This window comes from Barbatula barbatula, assembly GCF_947034865.1.
Source record: "Barbatula barbatula genome assembly, chromosome: 6".
NCBI lineage: Eukaryota > Metazoa > Chordata > Actinopteri > Cypriniformes > Nemacheilidae > Barbatula > Barbatula barbatula.
Window position 1 is genome coordinate 21,920,975 of NC_136765.1, and position 16,884 is coordinate 21,937,858.

General features: G+C 38.1%; 1 protein-coding gene across 1 annotated transcript; it reads right to left on the reverse strand.

The window, feature by feature from the left end:
• Positions 1 to 712: 712 nt before the first annotated feature.
• bach2a (BTB and CNC homology 1, basic leucine zipper transcription factor 2a) lies at positions 713 to 11,207 on the reverse strand. The gene is made up of 5 exons (XM_079459401.1): positions 11,162 to 11,207; positions 10,809 to 11,065; positions 7,184 to 8,581; positions 3,499 to 3,705; positions 713 to 3,045 (listed from the first exon to the last, which is right to left on the reverse strand). Exons 2-5 carry the CDS (start codon positions 11,049 to 11,051, stop codon positions 2,617 to 2,619), a joined length of 2,277 nt encoding a protein of 758 aa, XP_079315527.1. The 5' UTR covers positions 11,052 to 11,065; positions 11,162 to 11,207; the 3' UTR covers positions 713 to 2,616.
• Positions 11,208 to 16,884: the final 5,677 nt, after the last annotated feature.

A 16,884-nucleotide genomic window follows, 5' to 3' on the forward strand; every position in this document is an offset into this window, starting at 1 on the left:
CCCCGACAACATAGCTCCTAGGGTCACTCGGGTACTCAAACCCCTCCACCAAGTTAAGGTGGCGGTTCAAGGAAGGGTAAAAAATAAATCAATTATACAAAAATGTCTTCTTTTTTATTTAAAAAAAATATATATTTAATTATATTTAATTAGATAATATTTAATTAGTTTATAAATTATATTTTAAAATAATTATTATTATTTTAAAATATAATTTATAAACTAATTAAATATCTATCAAATATCCCAAAATAGAGATTTATAAGGTCATTAAATTCAATATTTAGTAACTAAATGGTAACATGTTTGCTTACAGAGTGTGTTCTTGGATATCTCTTCAATCATGAAGAAGTGAAATGAAGATGGACAGAAGGACACCAGGAATGTAACATGCCGTTCACGAGCAGAACTGACCGGAGATGAACGCAGCTTTATTGTAGTTAAAGGAGGGCTGTTTTATACCGTCTATTTTTTATTATAAGCACCTTAATTTACCAGTAAAGCACTGTGTACAGTTTTCCATTACTTTTATGGAAGCCACAAGCGGTCATAATTATGTTTCAGACCTACAGACAGCTGGCAAAAAATTACTTCCATAAATTGTGATGCAAGCTAATGGATTCACACATCAAATTATGAAGAAAATAAAAAGTAATTATTTCCAAAGGGTTTGTGTTCGAATCAGTTTTGGAATGATCACGCAAACATTATCCTCAAGACACACAAAATCAGCATGAAACATGCTTGGTCATTTATTTAATATCCTAAAAGACAATTTCAATATGGACACATTCAAGAATTTTACAAATACACTTAGATTATAAACATTGAGGTCACAACTTTTTAAGATTTGAGAAACAAATAAGACAGAGCGAAACAATCGTTTGTTAAGCATGAAACAAATATGTACAAACAGAATTTATTTACAATACATACCAAATCTACATAAAATAAACGACCAAAAAACATCCTTTTAAAAGGTTGAAAACTATTTTAGCTACAAACCGTGTCAGAGATGAGAGGTATATCGATGTTACAGGTAGATCTGTGAATGTTGCAAACTCACCTTACTTCATGTAAACTGATGATGAATATTTAGATTTGCCCTTACTTCATATCACAATGATGCATTATATAACAAAAAATTATTAAATGCTTAATTTATAACTAAACATCATTATTAGCATCTATACTTAAAGATCACAAGAACCAAAAAAATCCCTGTGGCCATATCTGAACAGAAATGAGAGATTTGTCATGCATTACTAAATGCGTTTTATTTAAGGCCAAAGTTATTTGACTGCTTTTGTCCAATACAAATAATACAAAATTGATTCAAGACTTCGACGCATTGACCAGATTCCCCAAATGTTTTGCCTTAAACGGAATATGTCAACATGTTTTATGCTGTGTATACTTCTTGGGTGCGGGATTATTTAAATCTGTATTCTCTTTCAAAGTCATGCAATAAACAGGTCAAGTAAATCAGTTAAATTACACTTTAAAAATCTCACCTTTAAACTTCAGTATTGTGACTGTACACAGGTGAGTAACTCGTAACACACATGAAGTAATACAAAATAATGTTGGACAAATAAAACTAAAACAGCAGTGGGCGTTTCTTTAACTTGTGTCATTTTAAGGCTTTGTCGTGACATGTTATTAAGTCAAAGGTGTAGAAGTGTTTTAAGACTAATAGGGGAACTCGTACAAAAAGTAAACATGTAAACTGACATTTAAACTTTCAGAAGTGTGTACAGTATATCAGGATAAAACATTTTCATTGCTGATGGTGTTCTTAAGTAGGTAGAAAACTAGACAATGTGTAATGCAAACAAAATTTACCCACAACCAAAGATTTCACACAATAGTAACAATGACAAGTGCACAAGATCCTGAAGGAGTGCCAAAACACACAAAGTCAGAATAATTTAATTCATCAAAGTTTACTAGGAGCTGTAAATACAATAGATGTCCCTGATCAATCCATTTAAAATGTCTAGAAAACTGATTTTTAGAAAATTTCTTCTGTATCCAATGTCGCTTTATCACAAAATATTTTAGAGGACAATCATCTACACAGCTAAATATTAATAGAATGGAGTGTTTTATGATAAAATCCCATTCATTACAAAATGTTTAAATAGTCGATTTTTTGGAGACTTCGGATAAACTGAGACTGCTTGGCTTCTGGCAAGCAAGAGATAGATGTCATGAAATGTCAAAGAATGCAATTAAAAACACTTCAGAATTCAGACAAGCAAAGAAAGTTTTTCTGTTTATAATTTGCGTTTTTCTTCTCTTTATGTACATTGAGATCGCAAAACGGAAAATGGAGCAGAAAATGGTCCAAACTGTTTGAAAAGCTTAAATACTCCATTTGCATATGCTGCTTCATATGACGTTACAAAAACCCCTGTATTTCCTGAGATAAATCTGAGAACTTGATACCAGATAGATGAAAGATAAAAACTGTTACAAAGAGAAAAGATTCTTGCTTTATATGTGAACACACACGCGCCGACTTTCCCCTAAAGTAGCAACAAACTTAACGTAACGCAGAAAACCTTTAAAAAGACACTGAACCAATATTCTTATTTAATAAAAAATGACAACTCAGCTCTTGGCCTGCACATCTGTGGTACACTTCTCAGTCATCTCCTGGCAGAAATCGCCGGTCACGTTCGAACCGCTCGCCTCCAGCAAAGGCTCTGACCTCAGAGACATGACGTCGTCCGGGAGCATCACGTTCTCTCCCTGCACTCGCAGATATTTGGCCTGGCAGTCACTTAACCTTGAAGATGTCTCCACGGTGCTGTGGGAGGTGAGCGTGAGGTCTATACTGGTGGGACTGGAAGAGATTTTATTGGTTGAACTGGACAAAACGGGGTCTGAGTGCAGATGATACAGATATTGGGTCTGCCCTGGAATCTGCTGTTCCTCTCTGCAGACCTCCTGAGATAAAAAGGAGAAGTTTTCCCAGAGTTCACCCATACAGACCTTCAGCTGGTTTCGTTCGGTTAGAAGCTTCTGTCGCTCAGACACCTACCACAGAAAAACATGCATTAGGTCAACACAGAAAAGTCACAATCTTATTTTAAAAATATTGGACCATTTTAAAGAAAAAGTTTGACTTATTGTTAAACTTAGTATTGTTATTTATTTTTAATCACTTTTGCCTAATTTGTAAAGCTCTGAAATGAACATTGACATGAATTGTCCCCGTCTCAAGACGGTTTAACCTCCCTCCATAGAAATTTAAATCAGAACCAATTTGAACCAAGAAAAAATCTGTACAAATCAGTTTGTACTTTTTTTATTTTAAAAAAAACATTTTACAAATTTTGCTGTCATTACTATCCTAACAAAACATTTCCAAATTGTCTTTAAATTAAAATAAGTAAACAAGAAGTGACAGAAAACGGTTTAAATAAGGTTTCTTTTTCAAGATGAAAGCAATCTTGGCAGATGCTGCGTGGGGTTGTTCGTACTTCCTACCAGTTTATGAATCTCACGCTCCAGGTTCTGGATGCAGTCCAGCTTTCTCTTCCGGCAGCGTTGAGCTGCGATGCGGTTTTTACTGCGACGTCTCATCTCGTGGATGAAGTCTAGCTGATCCGAGGTCAGTTTGTGCATCTTTATCATCAGCTGAAAGTCGTTCCGTGGAAGCTCTGTGATCTGATCCAATGAAAACGGCAGTTTCACCTGCAAGCACACAGCGCATTAAAGCTACATTACATGCATTTAACAGGCATCTATTGAAAATACGTAACATTGTGGAAAGAAAGTGAAAACAGTGCTATTCACACATCTAGAATATGACAGTTCACCACTAGATGACACTGCCAACTAACATGTATGACATGATTTATTGTTTTGCATTGAGAACACTGACCCCCTCAAACTATCATTAAAAATATTCAAAGCATACATCACATCTAATATTCTAGTATGATATACAGATTATTGCACACTACAAAAAAGCTTAATTATACACTAGTAAAGGACACTAATAACAGCTGAATTTATAGAAAATGGAAAGACAACAGATATAAAGATCAGTGGTGTCACAATATACCGTCACTGGCAATAACCGTGATATCAAAAAGGATTATTATCGATACGGTGTTAATTCTACACATATCATAATATAAAAATGTACTCTATACATATCATAATATATAAATGAAATAATTCAGCAACTGTTTAAAGTTTTGCTTTTAAAGCCACAATGGTTACAAACTCACTCTCTCTAATCCCTATACTCAAATCTTAAGTGCATTATAGCATATTTGTAGCATTATGTGGCCACTCAAAGCGTTAAAATACCGTGATAACACCGCCACCTCAAATGATTCTGATCACAATAACCGTAACGTGACAAAACAGACATCGTGACAAATGGAAAGATGACCAAAACATTTATCGATAACAGTCCGATCTAAAAATGTATATCAGAATTTTGTGGCAATACGTCAAACTGACATTTCCTGTGAAATTGTAGCAAACGTCTCAAATTACAAAATTATTATAAAATGTGTTTATTATTTAAAAGAACTATTCAATAATCTATTTTTGTTCATTTTTTATACAAATTGAAGCTTTCAATAACAAGGAATCCTGCCTTTGACATGTATCCCCCAATATTCCAGCTATAACAAAAATAATGTCATCATAAGAAAGGAGAGTGTGAATTCACTGGGTCATTACTTGAAACATAATGAGAGATTTTCTACTACCGGGACAGTAATGATCTATGTGATTCGATGCAATTATCTTAGGCAAAGAGCGGTTTAGTTTGTCATACAGCCAATAACGCTTTCAGTTCTGAAAATGTCACGAAAATGCAGATGTCCTACAAATCCTGCTAACAGACCGCCCCGACAAAGACGAAACCTGACTTGAGGCTCTGTCGAGGGAGTATAGCAGTGATGACCGTGACGAATACTCCCTCTCTGTATTATGACCTTGCGCCACTGCTCATTCTGTGTAAAATGGAGGTCTATATTTAACCGCTCTACTACTGTGGGGACCGCAATAAGGCTAGAATGACAGATTACGCTTCCAGCAGCACATTTTCTTTTCTTCTCTCAGGTCGTTTCTGGGAGAAGGAGCTCATACTGTGAAGTAGGACTCATCTGTTAGCCTGTGAGGTGAAGCAGACCATCATCAGATGGGTGCCTGGGGGCTGCTGCCCCACTTCTCTTTCTGGGGTCCAGCAGCTGGAAGCTCCAAACTCCAGTACAGTGAAGGGCATAATAAAGACGGCTGTAGAAAGATTGTTTCTGAAGAGAGTGTTACACTACAGTGGGATAATATTCTGAAATACATATTTTATTGAGGCCTAATTTTTGTTTTATTTAAGCTGACTTCTCAAACATAATCCTTGGTATTATGGTTTTTGGACATGGGGGCACATGCTTTGGTATACTTTTCTGGGTGTCATCTTTGCATATGCAATACTTAAACTACATGAATACATACAACACCATACCATAAAATAATTGTTATTTTTACAAAAAATTGTTTTGTTTGTGTAAATTACTTTTTCTTTGAGGGAAAGCAAGACATCATTTACTCAACCCTCATATCATCCCAGATGTATTAAACAATATTTTATTTTCAGATGAAATGGACATTTTAATTACTTTAATATATTTAAATTAATATATATATATATATATATATATATATATATATATATATATATGCATTTTAGCAGATGTATAATGCATTTACTCTTCATATCAATTAAATTACATATGTACTCTTTTTATCAGTATAATACTGTATGTTCCCTGGGATCAAACCCATTACAGTTTCATTACAAATTAATTAGGTTTTTAAGCAAATGCTTGCAAAACTATAACTACAAAAACTCATTTTTACCCTTTCTCTTTTTTGGAAAAACTATATTTCTGACTCTTTCAGATACTTACAAAACTTCAGGACAAATCTTGTCAAAAGTGGGTCATTAGAAATCAATAGACTTCACGAGACAGCAGACGATCACACACACATTCTTCAACTGCCGATGTGTACAATGCTGTCTGGAGGTGCTACAATTAAGTCAATGGGACCCGAGGAACAAAATCGGCTCGGCGCTTATTGCCATGGCAACCCTACGGTGTTTGTCAAGTTCCTGCAGCTCGCCTCTCAGTCTCTGCCGACTGGGTATCATATGTGGGCATGTTTTGTAATTATGAAATTACTCCACAATAAATATTACTACTAATCTAGTTAATGATTAAATTGTTATTCGATTTTAGAGTTAGAGTTATCGTCATCATTTACTCACCCTCAAGTGTTCCAAATCTGTATGAATTTCTTTGTTCTAATGAACACAGCGAAAGATATTTGAAAGAATGCTTGTAAACAAACAGTCAAGAACTGTTTGGTTACAAGCATTCTTACAAATATCTTTCAAGAAATGTATGCAGATTTGGAACTTCAGGGTGATATTCTAAAAACTGAATTTTCATTTTTGGGTGAACTGTTCCTGTAAGTATTTAACAATGGTGAGCAGCAAAATGTATTGGACGAGAGACGAGGACATATATTCTAACCTGTGCTTCTATGAGAGCACCAAGGCTCAACATGCAAAAGCATTTAACCACTGGACCACAGCTCTGCTCCAACTATAATTTCACGAGTTCGCCCTCACCGATAAACAGCTCCTTGTTGGGATAGATGGTAAAGCATGGGAATGAAGGTTATGCGTATTTGGCGTGTTGTGCAGGGAGTGGGCTCCGAGCTCGCCGGATCTATCCGAACCCTGCTCAGAGCAAGTGCTCCGGGCTCAGAACCGTCTCGAGCCCAGAACACCCCCCCCCCGAGGGTCCTGCGGGACTTAGAGAAAATGAGAGGAGCTGGGGTGGAGGAGGGATGCTTATCTGGCAAGATGCATCAGGTAAGATTGTTTGTCTATTTATGATAGAGCTTGCTGGAGCTGATAGGGTAGATACGGTGATTGCTGATGGTGAACCAGCCTAGATAATTAAGTAGAGATTGCGTGCTCGGCTGATAGGTGATTGCTGCTGATGGAACATCGGGCTGATTTATATGCTTAGGTTCCTCCCGAACTTTGTTAATAAAACATCATTTCTGTATTTGGAATACAAAGGCTATTATTTTATCTTTTATAAATATTCACATAGAAATGACTTTCGAAAAACCAACCAACCTCTTGTCTGCGCTCTTTGCTTGGACACGATTCGCTATCTCCATCAGAGAACGATCCAGACTCGTCACTGGAATTACTGTCGTACGACTTCTCGCACTTGATCTTGGGTGGCCCTGTCATACTGCACTCCCTGTGTTCGAGGGTCAGACACCTCTCCATGGTGGAGCAAGGCGAGGTAGAGAGCTCAAACTGAGGCAGGCTGGAAGGAGAACCTCCACTTCCATCTTCAGCATAGGAATAGGACGAACACGAGCTGGAGGTTCTGATGTGACTCTCAGTTCGAGAGGAGCGCGGACACATTTTAATGGGCACGGGACGGCTGCTCTTTGGCCGTCTGCGGTAGGATATCGGGGGCTCTTGAGAGACAGAAGTGGGTGAAAGTGTTTGGGAGCAGGGAAATGACTGGCTGGATCCCGCCCATGGGTCTTCGTGGGCATCCTGACACAGATAGCTCTCACGTGGGTAGGAATGTGCTGGGAGATGGTTGGGGGCCCCAGATGAAAAGATGACGCTTCTTCGGTCGCTCTCAAAGGAAGGTGATTTGATGGAGGTGTTTTCGATTAACTTCTCAGCCCTCTTTGAGGAAGTCACGCCAAGATCCCCAACAAAACCCTGATAGTCCATTTGTCCATCTTGAACGTTAGAGGTCCTCTTGGCACAATGCAGATCTACGGCAAAACACGGATCCGAAGACATCATTTCCTTTTTCACAAAGGATTGCAGGCACACTGGTGAACATTTGCTAACAGGAAGTTCATTGGGTGTTGAACAAAGCTGCCTGTCATCTAACTCCATGTCCATCTCGATCTCCATTTCATCCTCCGTACCCTTGACCAGACCATCCTGCTCAACCTCAGACAGGTTCAGTGGCACCGAACCCTCTCCGCTGGTTGGTTCTGCTTTCACCTTAGAGAGATCCGGGTCACTAGGGCCACTGATGAGGGTTTCGTGCAGTAAACCGTGCATGTTTGAGGTACTGCTGTGTGAGGTGTTCATGTTGTGCTTAGCCTGATGGTACTTTCTATATTTAGGATAATGATGGGGGTCGGAGGTAAGTAGGTCGTTGTTGACTTGTAAGCGCTCCGTGTTCTTGGACGAGCTGAGGTCACAGGGATGTAGCCTCGATCCAAACAAAGGTGGTTTGGAATTGTTTTGCATCATGTTTGGGTCATCTGACCCATGATGGTTTGGGTGAGGTGATAGGGGGGTTGAGCTGGTGTGTGTGTGGTCGACCTCACTTTTCAGCTGGGCCTGTAGGAAAAGGAAGCAAGAGTCTTCAAGGTTGTGCATGCCCAGGATTTCTGCACAGCGCATGACATCCTGGATGTTGTCTCTGTTTAGTAACAGCTTGGCTGTGTAGGCAAACTGCAAGAGTGGGCCGAAGCCTTTTTCAGTGATCTGGAGAGAGAAAAACAGAACAGGAGATGATATTGCCATTTTAAACAAAACAAAGGTCAAACAAATCCGAAATGTGGCTGCATCTGGTGGTGAAGTTGAGAATTGCAATCAATGGCTCACTTCACCCCTCCCTTTCCAAGCACTACGGCGACTGACACAGAACAAAGATGTCGTCACGTTTTCACTTCTTTGCCGAAGGAGTATTTATGAAACGTGTTCTGTAGAGCAGTTTGTCTGTTTAGGGCTACTGTAGAAACAACATGGCGAATTCCATGTAACAGGACCCGTGGTCTATGTAGATAGAAATAGCTCATTGTAAGGATTATAAAATATATCACTTCATTATGTAAGGCCTTTTTACAGCTCTGAACACATAACAGTTATATATATTATATTGCATTTCTGTCAATAGATCATCCAAAAAATGACACATACCACCTTTAAGGTCTTATGTTCTACATTTATGTTTTGCATGTCTACTTCTCGAACGGACTAATTTTAAAACAGCATGCAAAATATGGCTTCCATGATATAAGTGCAGAACCTGATCTTGCAGAAACAAATTTTACAAAGTGGTGAGTTCGTCAAAAGTTCGCAAACAGTGATTGAGCCCTGTATACCGAGGGCTCGCAAGCTTCATGTCAAGGAATGAAAAGAAGTCAAGATAGTGTCAAGAGCAAAAATAAACCGCCCTTTTCATCACTTTCAATTGTGCTATCACTCTCGCAGGTATCCGGGAACGCTCTGGGCAGCGCGGCCGCATCAGGAACATCAATTTTTAAATAGAAAGTCATCCAGCTGAAGTACATCTCCCCCAGACACTCGGTCCTCCAAGAGCGGCTAATAAATTGAAAAGCTGGGGGGAAAATGCTGAGCATTCGGTGGATCTATTTTCAGCTTACATCAGCAGCTGCCGCCTGCAGTCGCGCGTCTTTATGGAAGCCAAGCACCCTATGAGATTCCTTTAATGTTACTACCAGTTTTAATGAGGGCAGCAGGCTGAGACACATGCACAAACACACATACAAAGACAGGAAAGACTGTATAACATAAAACATGGGATTTTAAGTTTAATAAAGCCCTTTTATCAGATGTGGGATGTTTTACAGGTCAGCTTTAAGATGCAAAACACCTCCAAGTACAGTGCTACTATAACACAGACTCAGCAATGAATAAATCATACTTCCCGCAGCTTCTGTAAGAAAACACTTAAACCACTGCTGTCAAGGAAGAGACAACCAGTTATAGAAACTCAAAGCTACAGAAGAACCTTTGACACGCCTGACTTCTCTATCCGTTAGTACATCTAAATGGGTGTTTCTGTAGCTATATTACACATTTCAGCACATAAACTGATAATATTGTATGCATTAATTGCATAAAAAAGCAAAAATGACTTTGACCAGCATTGGTACAGCATTGCGCAAGCAACTCCAAAAGAATTGATTCGATTCTGGGAGAAAGCATGTCCTGAATTTGGCAAATCCAACAATGTATCGTCAAATTGTTATGCATTTTAATGTCAATCTATTGCGCACCTCTCTAAAGCCCAAACTATAATCCAGCATTTGAAAATAACAGTAAACCATCAAAACCATGGAATAACACAATTGTAACTGTGAAAATTATGTTTTGACTAAAGCATCCAAAATAAATCAACTCTATGTTATATTTTAGAATACAGTCAACCTTTGCCTAGAATTGATTAATTATTCAAGTAAAACTTTGGAAAAATATTTTAATTAAAAATGTTTTCTAATGAAATAAATTAAAATGTTGGCAAAATTCGATTTTTATCAACAAAAGGGATAAAAAGAATTAATATACACATTGAGATCAAACCTTTTTTAAGATCACAAGAAACATTTTTGTCAAGTCATCCCGAACTTTTGACAGGTTCTGTATGTTTAGAAGTTTTCAGTAGGCTGTGGCAGTGAACAACATATTTGATCTAATTGTAATAGATTTTTTTTTAATTTATATTTCTAAAAAGATATGCATTTATACATACATCAAATAAATTAGATGTATATGCATATATTTTAGTAATTTATTTTTATTTTCATATTATGTTTATTTAAAAGATATGCATTTATACTTTAAGTTGTTGCCAAAGTAAAAAATAATCCTGTTAAATAACTGAAATCTTTATACTGTTAAAATACTTCTGAATATGTTTTGGGTCAAAATCAAACCCCTCCCAAATCAAACACATGCGGACACTCACCTTCTCCGGAAGACTGATGAGCGGCTCATGTTCCATCTGTCCCCTTAGCAGAAGAGAGAAATACTGGCTGCAGGCCGCAAGCACTGCCCGGTGGGCACGAAGCTCCCTCCCCTCCACCAGTACGGTCACATCACACAAGACGTCCTGCTTCCTCTGTTCATTCAGGCACAGAAGGATGTTGGCACAATGCACTGTCGACTCATACACGTACATGGGAGCTTCAGGCTTCACCTCCGTAGACATTCCTTGTTGTGACCCTGCAGACAAAACGAGAGCACATTTAACCCATTAAAGGATAAATAATGATCAGGTTAGCCGCCGGGACATGAGCCATTGCTTTGTCTGTATTGTACCTCAGAGCTTGAATCAAACGAATTCACATTCACAATTGCTTTAGAGTATTCAAGTTTTTTAAATGATCTGTTGCCTGTGTGATGAAATAAAAGAAATGTCTAAGTGGTTTCGTTTCCATACAGTGGAGGTCAATGAGGGACAGTGTTGTTTAGTTACCAACGTTCTTAAAAATACATTTTGTGTTCTGCAGAGGAAAGAAAATCATACAGGTTGAAAATGACGAGGATGAATGAAAGATAAAATTATTAAACCCAATTGCCAATGGATCTTCACAGATCTCCCATATTCAGTCAATAGCAAAGGTGTTGAAAAGCTAAATAAAAGAACAATATTTTTATTATTTTGAACCAGTCTACTGAAGAACATGACTCACTCTACAGTAACTCCTGTCTGTGGCGATCTCTGCATCAGCGCATGAATCATTTAAGGTTCCCACTAAAGCTAATGCAGACTCACTCGACCCGACGCGGACCGTCTGATAACAGCTGTCTTTCTATTGGCCTACCGGTGCTAATAAGATATCAACGCCGTGTTAAATCGTTCAGAAACGCGCTCTGAAACGAAGAAAAAAAATCATCAGGCAAATGCACACAGAAGGAATTACAGGGTGTTTCATCATCATCAACACACGATGCATGACAATGTTAGACAACCAGGACCAAAATACAGATGAGCGTTTTACAATGAAACCTGAAGTATTGCATATAGTCTATCCGGCACAGTGAAATGAAATAATTCACCAGGAGACGGTTGTGGAATAAATTAACGTCCACCAAAAACTAGGCTGTGGCTGTGTGTTCTTAACAGAATGAGTCTATTCTGCTATTGGTCCTCTAGGACTGAATGAAATATAATTAGAAAACTTTTTATTTAAAGGCCCGCTATGTTGACCAGCTCCAAAATCTTCGTAATTTATGAACCCCCAAATTCCCTGACCCAGATCTACAGCCAACACCAACGTGGTTTGATATTGTACTGAAATGAGTTCTTGTGGTTCAACCGGTAGTGCACTTTGCGAGCAAGAACAAGGTCGGATTCTAGCAACAACAAAAAGAAAACACACACAGATAAATGCAAAATAAATTCCATTTTGATAAGCATCTCACAAAATACATCAACATTGTTTCGAAAAACACGAATCGATTAATTGTGAATCCTAATTTGACACGCATGAAAACTGAGAATTCAGCAATTTACAATGAAAATATATATATATATATATTTGATAATTTAAATCAGAAACACTTAAGATTAAGTTGGAGAAAGCCCATGAAATACTTCACGACAAACATTAAATTGATTACAAGGGAAAAAACGTGGTTGACCTCATTTTCCACATGATTGCCAAGTTCATTAAAAAAGTACATATAATTCTCACTTTAGGGGGCAATAGGGCCGTTATGACCATCATGAGAAGACCGGCCTAATTTCATACTGACCTGATTAAAACACCCGTCCTTTCAGTTACGACCACGAAAAACCTTTCTGAGAATAATACGAGTATTATTGTCTTTTAAAAATAGCTTATGCAAGTTAACATGCTGAACAAAAGAAAAACTTTATCAATTAACAGCAGTTGGAATAAAAGTTCACAGTTCACGGTAAAGATTCGGTCATTATTTATTATTATATATAATTATTATATATAATTATTGGGGGCTAGTGTTGTTTGGTTACCAACATTCTTCAAAAATCCTCTTTTGTGTTCTGCAGAGGAGAGTCATAGAGGTTTGGGATGACATGAGGGTGAATAAATGATGAAAGGATTTTCACTCCAGGTGAACAAATTGGAAGATTTGACTTTCAAGGCAAAGTGCAAACAGGCACTAATATATATAGGCATCACGTTTTCAGAGATTTCTCATAACCTAGACATGAACTCTGCCTGCCTGACCCTCTTGTGGTAGGAACATTTGATGAATGAAAATATCCTCATTAAATATACAGTCCGCTATTTCTAGATCCATGAGCTCATGGTATTGTCGAGAACAGAATGCTTTAGAAACAATCCGGTCCTGTCTGCAGCTTTCAAGCCTGCAGGTTGGATGATGAAAACCACACAACCACCAGAGATGCAACCCACCTCCGATAAGAGCTCATCTTGGAGGGATTTTCCAGCAGGAAACTCGACAATGACATCATTATTTTCAACAATGAACTATTGTGCTGAAAATAAGGTTAGCTGTCTCTGTTTCAGAGGGTCGCTGTCACGTTCACAAGCCAGTATAAAGGAAGTGAACAAATAATTTTGAGAGCTCTTTGAAAAATGCAAGCCATATTTGCACTTACAATTGCATTCATACAGCTGCCCATCTCGAGTTCCCAATGTAACACTGATACAAAATTCTTCTGTGTAGCCTATGTGAAATGAATGCATGACAATTTCATTGTTTAATGTTATTAAAGATGCACTCTACACAAAGTAAATCAATGGGTACTGTCGTTGTTCAGTTACAAACACTCTTCAAAATATATAATGATGGAAGAATTTTCATTTTTAGGTGATCTATCCCTTTAACCTTCATTCTGCTCTAGATAAACAGGTGAAATATAGCTCATATAGGGCATTCCTAAGAAGGCTATTCAGTGCAAAGATAGATGGTGACTCCATGCCAGAGTATTTTGGGCACCGGCTGCTGAAACATAGCTTGAATGAATCATGATTTCCCAGGCCGAAGTGAGAAATGACTCATAACTGTCTTTAATATGGGCTACAGTGACACAGAAACACAGCAAGCCCTCTAAAAATACACACAGATGCTTGCAGCTTAGTTGATAAACATATCAGTACAAGCCGTGTGGAAAACAATCAGCAGATGTTCAAGGGAAACATACAAAAATACATATTAATTTTTAGACTAAAGAGAAAAGACACCAAAGGCTGAGCCTTTGATTTTACCATACGTTAAAAGACTATGAAAGTCAGTTTTTGTGTTGCATTTTTAAGCATGCCAACTTTTTCAGATCTTATATGCATTAAAAAGCAACTCAACAGAACTCAATAAACAAGTTGCCTAGACTGGAAGTGCACTTCACAGTAAAGCGCTTTGTGAACTACAACCAACTACAAGCATTCTAGATTTGTCATGTCACTCTCTTGTAAGGTGGATGGGCTGTCAGCATTACCAAGGTCTGGACATGGCATATAAACAGATGGTTATTGAGGCCAGCATGTGAAGGAGAGACAGACTGATGGTGTTAAGCCAGCAGGTCGCACCTGATTTTCTCACTACGATAAAATTTCACAGTTCACTCGCCATAGCGGAATGAAAAACTCACATGCACTACAGGCTCAAATATTTCAGAGAGAACCATTAACCTCAGAATCACTGAAAGGCTTTGAAGATTTCATTTAGCTGGGATCTCATTACCTGGTCGTAAAACAGCAAAGTGAAGGGATGCAAATAGACTAATGGTGAAATGTCTGAACGCTTAATAAAAATTCAACATACTTTACTCATGCACCATTTAAATGTTTGTGTCTATGTAAAGACAACTTGGACAATACGAAGACGTATCTTGTTAGGTAACGTAAAAGTTGCACTTGGTTATGACCAACTTGAAAAAAATATAGCAAGCTTGAAAAAAAATTATGTGCTTAAATCTCCAAGTGAGTTTCCAGAAAACTGAGACCACGTTTACATGAAGCCGCCATATTGTTTTGGCTTTACTTACGGTACTGAGCGTGTAATACGCATGTGCGTGACTTCATCGTTTTCAGAATGTTTCGTCTTGCAGCGGCGTTTTCACAAATTTGCACTTTGAGACCCGTTTTCAAAGGTGTCGTTTTCAGTCCCCTAAAATGCGTTTCCGTGCAAACGGACAGCCAAAACACACAATTTATTTTGCATTTCCAGTTGAAAACGGTCTCGTTGTAAACGACCTCTGAGAAAACCAATAACACAATGACATTTTGGAACACCACCCTGAAGATGAGATGAAGTTCACTGTTGTCGTTTCAATAGATCTTTCTCAAAATAAGCATAGGTATTTTAATCCACTGGGAATGACCTTTCCGTCCCATCACTCCATTTTCTAGGCTGTCGTCCATTCCTCTCTTATTACAGAACAGCCACTGACATCACAGGATCACAACATTCGCCCGAGGGAAGTTTGCTCATTCTAAGAGCAGACTATAACCAGTGCGATCACTTTTAGTAACTCAAAGAATAACCAGGCATCAAATGGTGGTAACTAAAATCTTCAGTGAATTTCAGAATCCTTCAGGTAAAATGACTTTTATTAAAAAGACAGCTCTTATCAGAAACAAAACTACGGTAAATATCACTGCACATCATCAAATGGATGCCATCATTAAGTATATTTGCATGACAGGGATATATTTTTTTCTATAAAAGCAAACGTTTTAGTGTGAATGTTGTCACGAATGAAGTGAAGGGTCTAGGAATTAAAGGGTCTAGCAAATTGTAGCACAGTCCCGTAACTTGACTGAACTAGGCTACTATACAAACAAGACAAGGTGACATAGCATATTCCCACACATGCATTCGGCTGTATTATTCAGCATCGCCAAAAAGATGCTGTTAAGTGAACCTCTCGGGGACATAAAGCATAAAGTTGATCTCACATTCACTACAGTGCTGTATATCAGGTAAATGCAACCCACACATGATACCGAAACCGTTGTGTGTTACTGCTTACTACGCATCTGGTTTCCTGCATTCATATTATGTGCTGATTTGACTCTGTCACTTTTACCCAAGTCAGCTGATCATGACCTACTTAAAAAAACACTTCTTTCATCTTTTCGTCGAAGTCGAGGGTTCTGGTAAAGTAAAAGAAGCGCCGTGCTTAGCATCATAACACCTACATTTAAAGAACTCATAGGTAAGTGAACAGGATAGGGATGTTGTTGGCAATTCGTGTGCACCGTTTCGGTGTGAATGTGTTTTGAGGTTAAGCATTGGATTTAGTGGTTGAGGCAGGCCAGCACAACTACTAGGCCTCTAGTCTTGCACAAATAAGGGGCAATCATATATGGTTTTTATTTCATTTATCATTCTTCTGTGATTCATTTGACAGATCATTATTTAATAGTTAATACAAACAAGTATTTAGTAAGCAAATGAAATTGAATTGCAAATGAATTGTCAGCTGGATATTCTTGGAGTGGCGCAAGAAAAATCTGGATGGAAATGCCCCCCTAGGCCCCCCCAGACCCGGCCCCGGGTTGAAGCAACAATGACTGCGATGCTATCAACACATTGCAAGATACACTATAAAAAACGGTCTTGGGAGTAGACTTGGGGTACTATATAGTAATAAAAATAATTCATGGAATTGAAAAATTGGATTGTGTTAGTTATTTTAACAGGCATCCCTCGAACCAGGTCAATCTTTCAGACTAATACAACTAGCTGTCCAGCAGGATGTGAATCATTGCTCAGTGGGTTCACCAAGTCCATACAGTTAATAAATGACAGCTGTGGCCAAGTGCATTCCAGCTGTTTCCCTTACCCTTCTCTTAGTCCTTTGGTCCATCTGAGGACATTAGATGCTGAAAAGAAACAAGCAAAACCAGTGATTTGATAATGCAAAAATAAATGTTATCTCAAAAAAGGTGAGGTGCAGTGTTTCTTTTCTAAGAAATCAGACTTACTGTTTTAACCTGACAGATAATAAAATGTACCAACAAATCCCATTTCAATTTACTTTGAAGAGATTCAAACTAAAGAGAGCCAAGCATACAGACTGGCTTCTT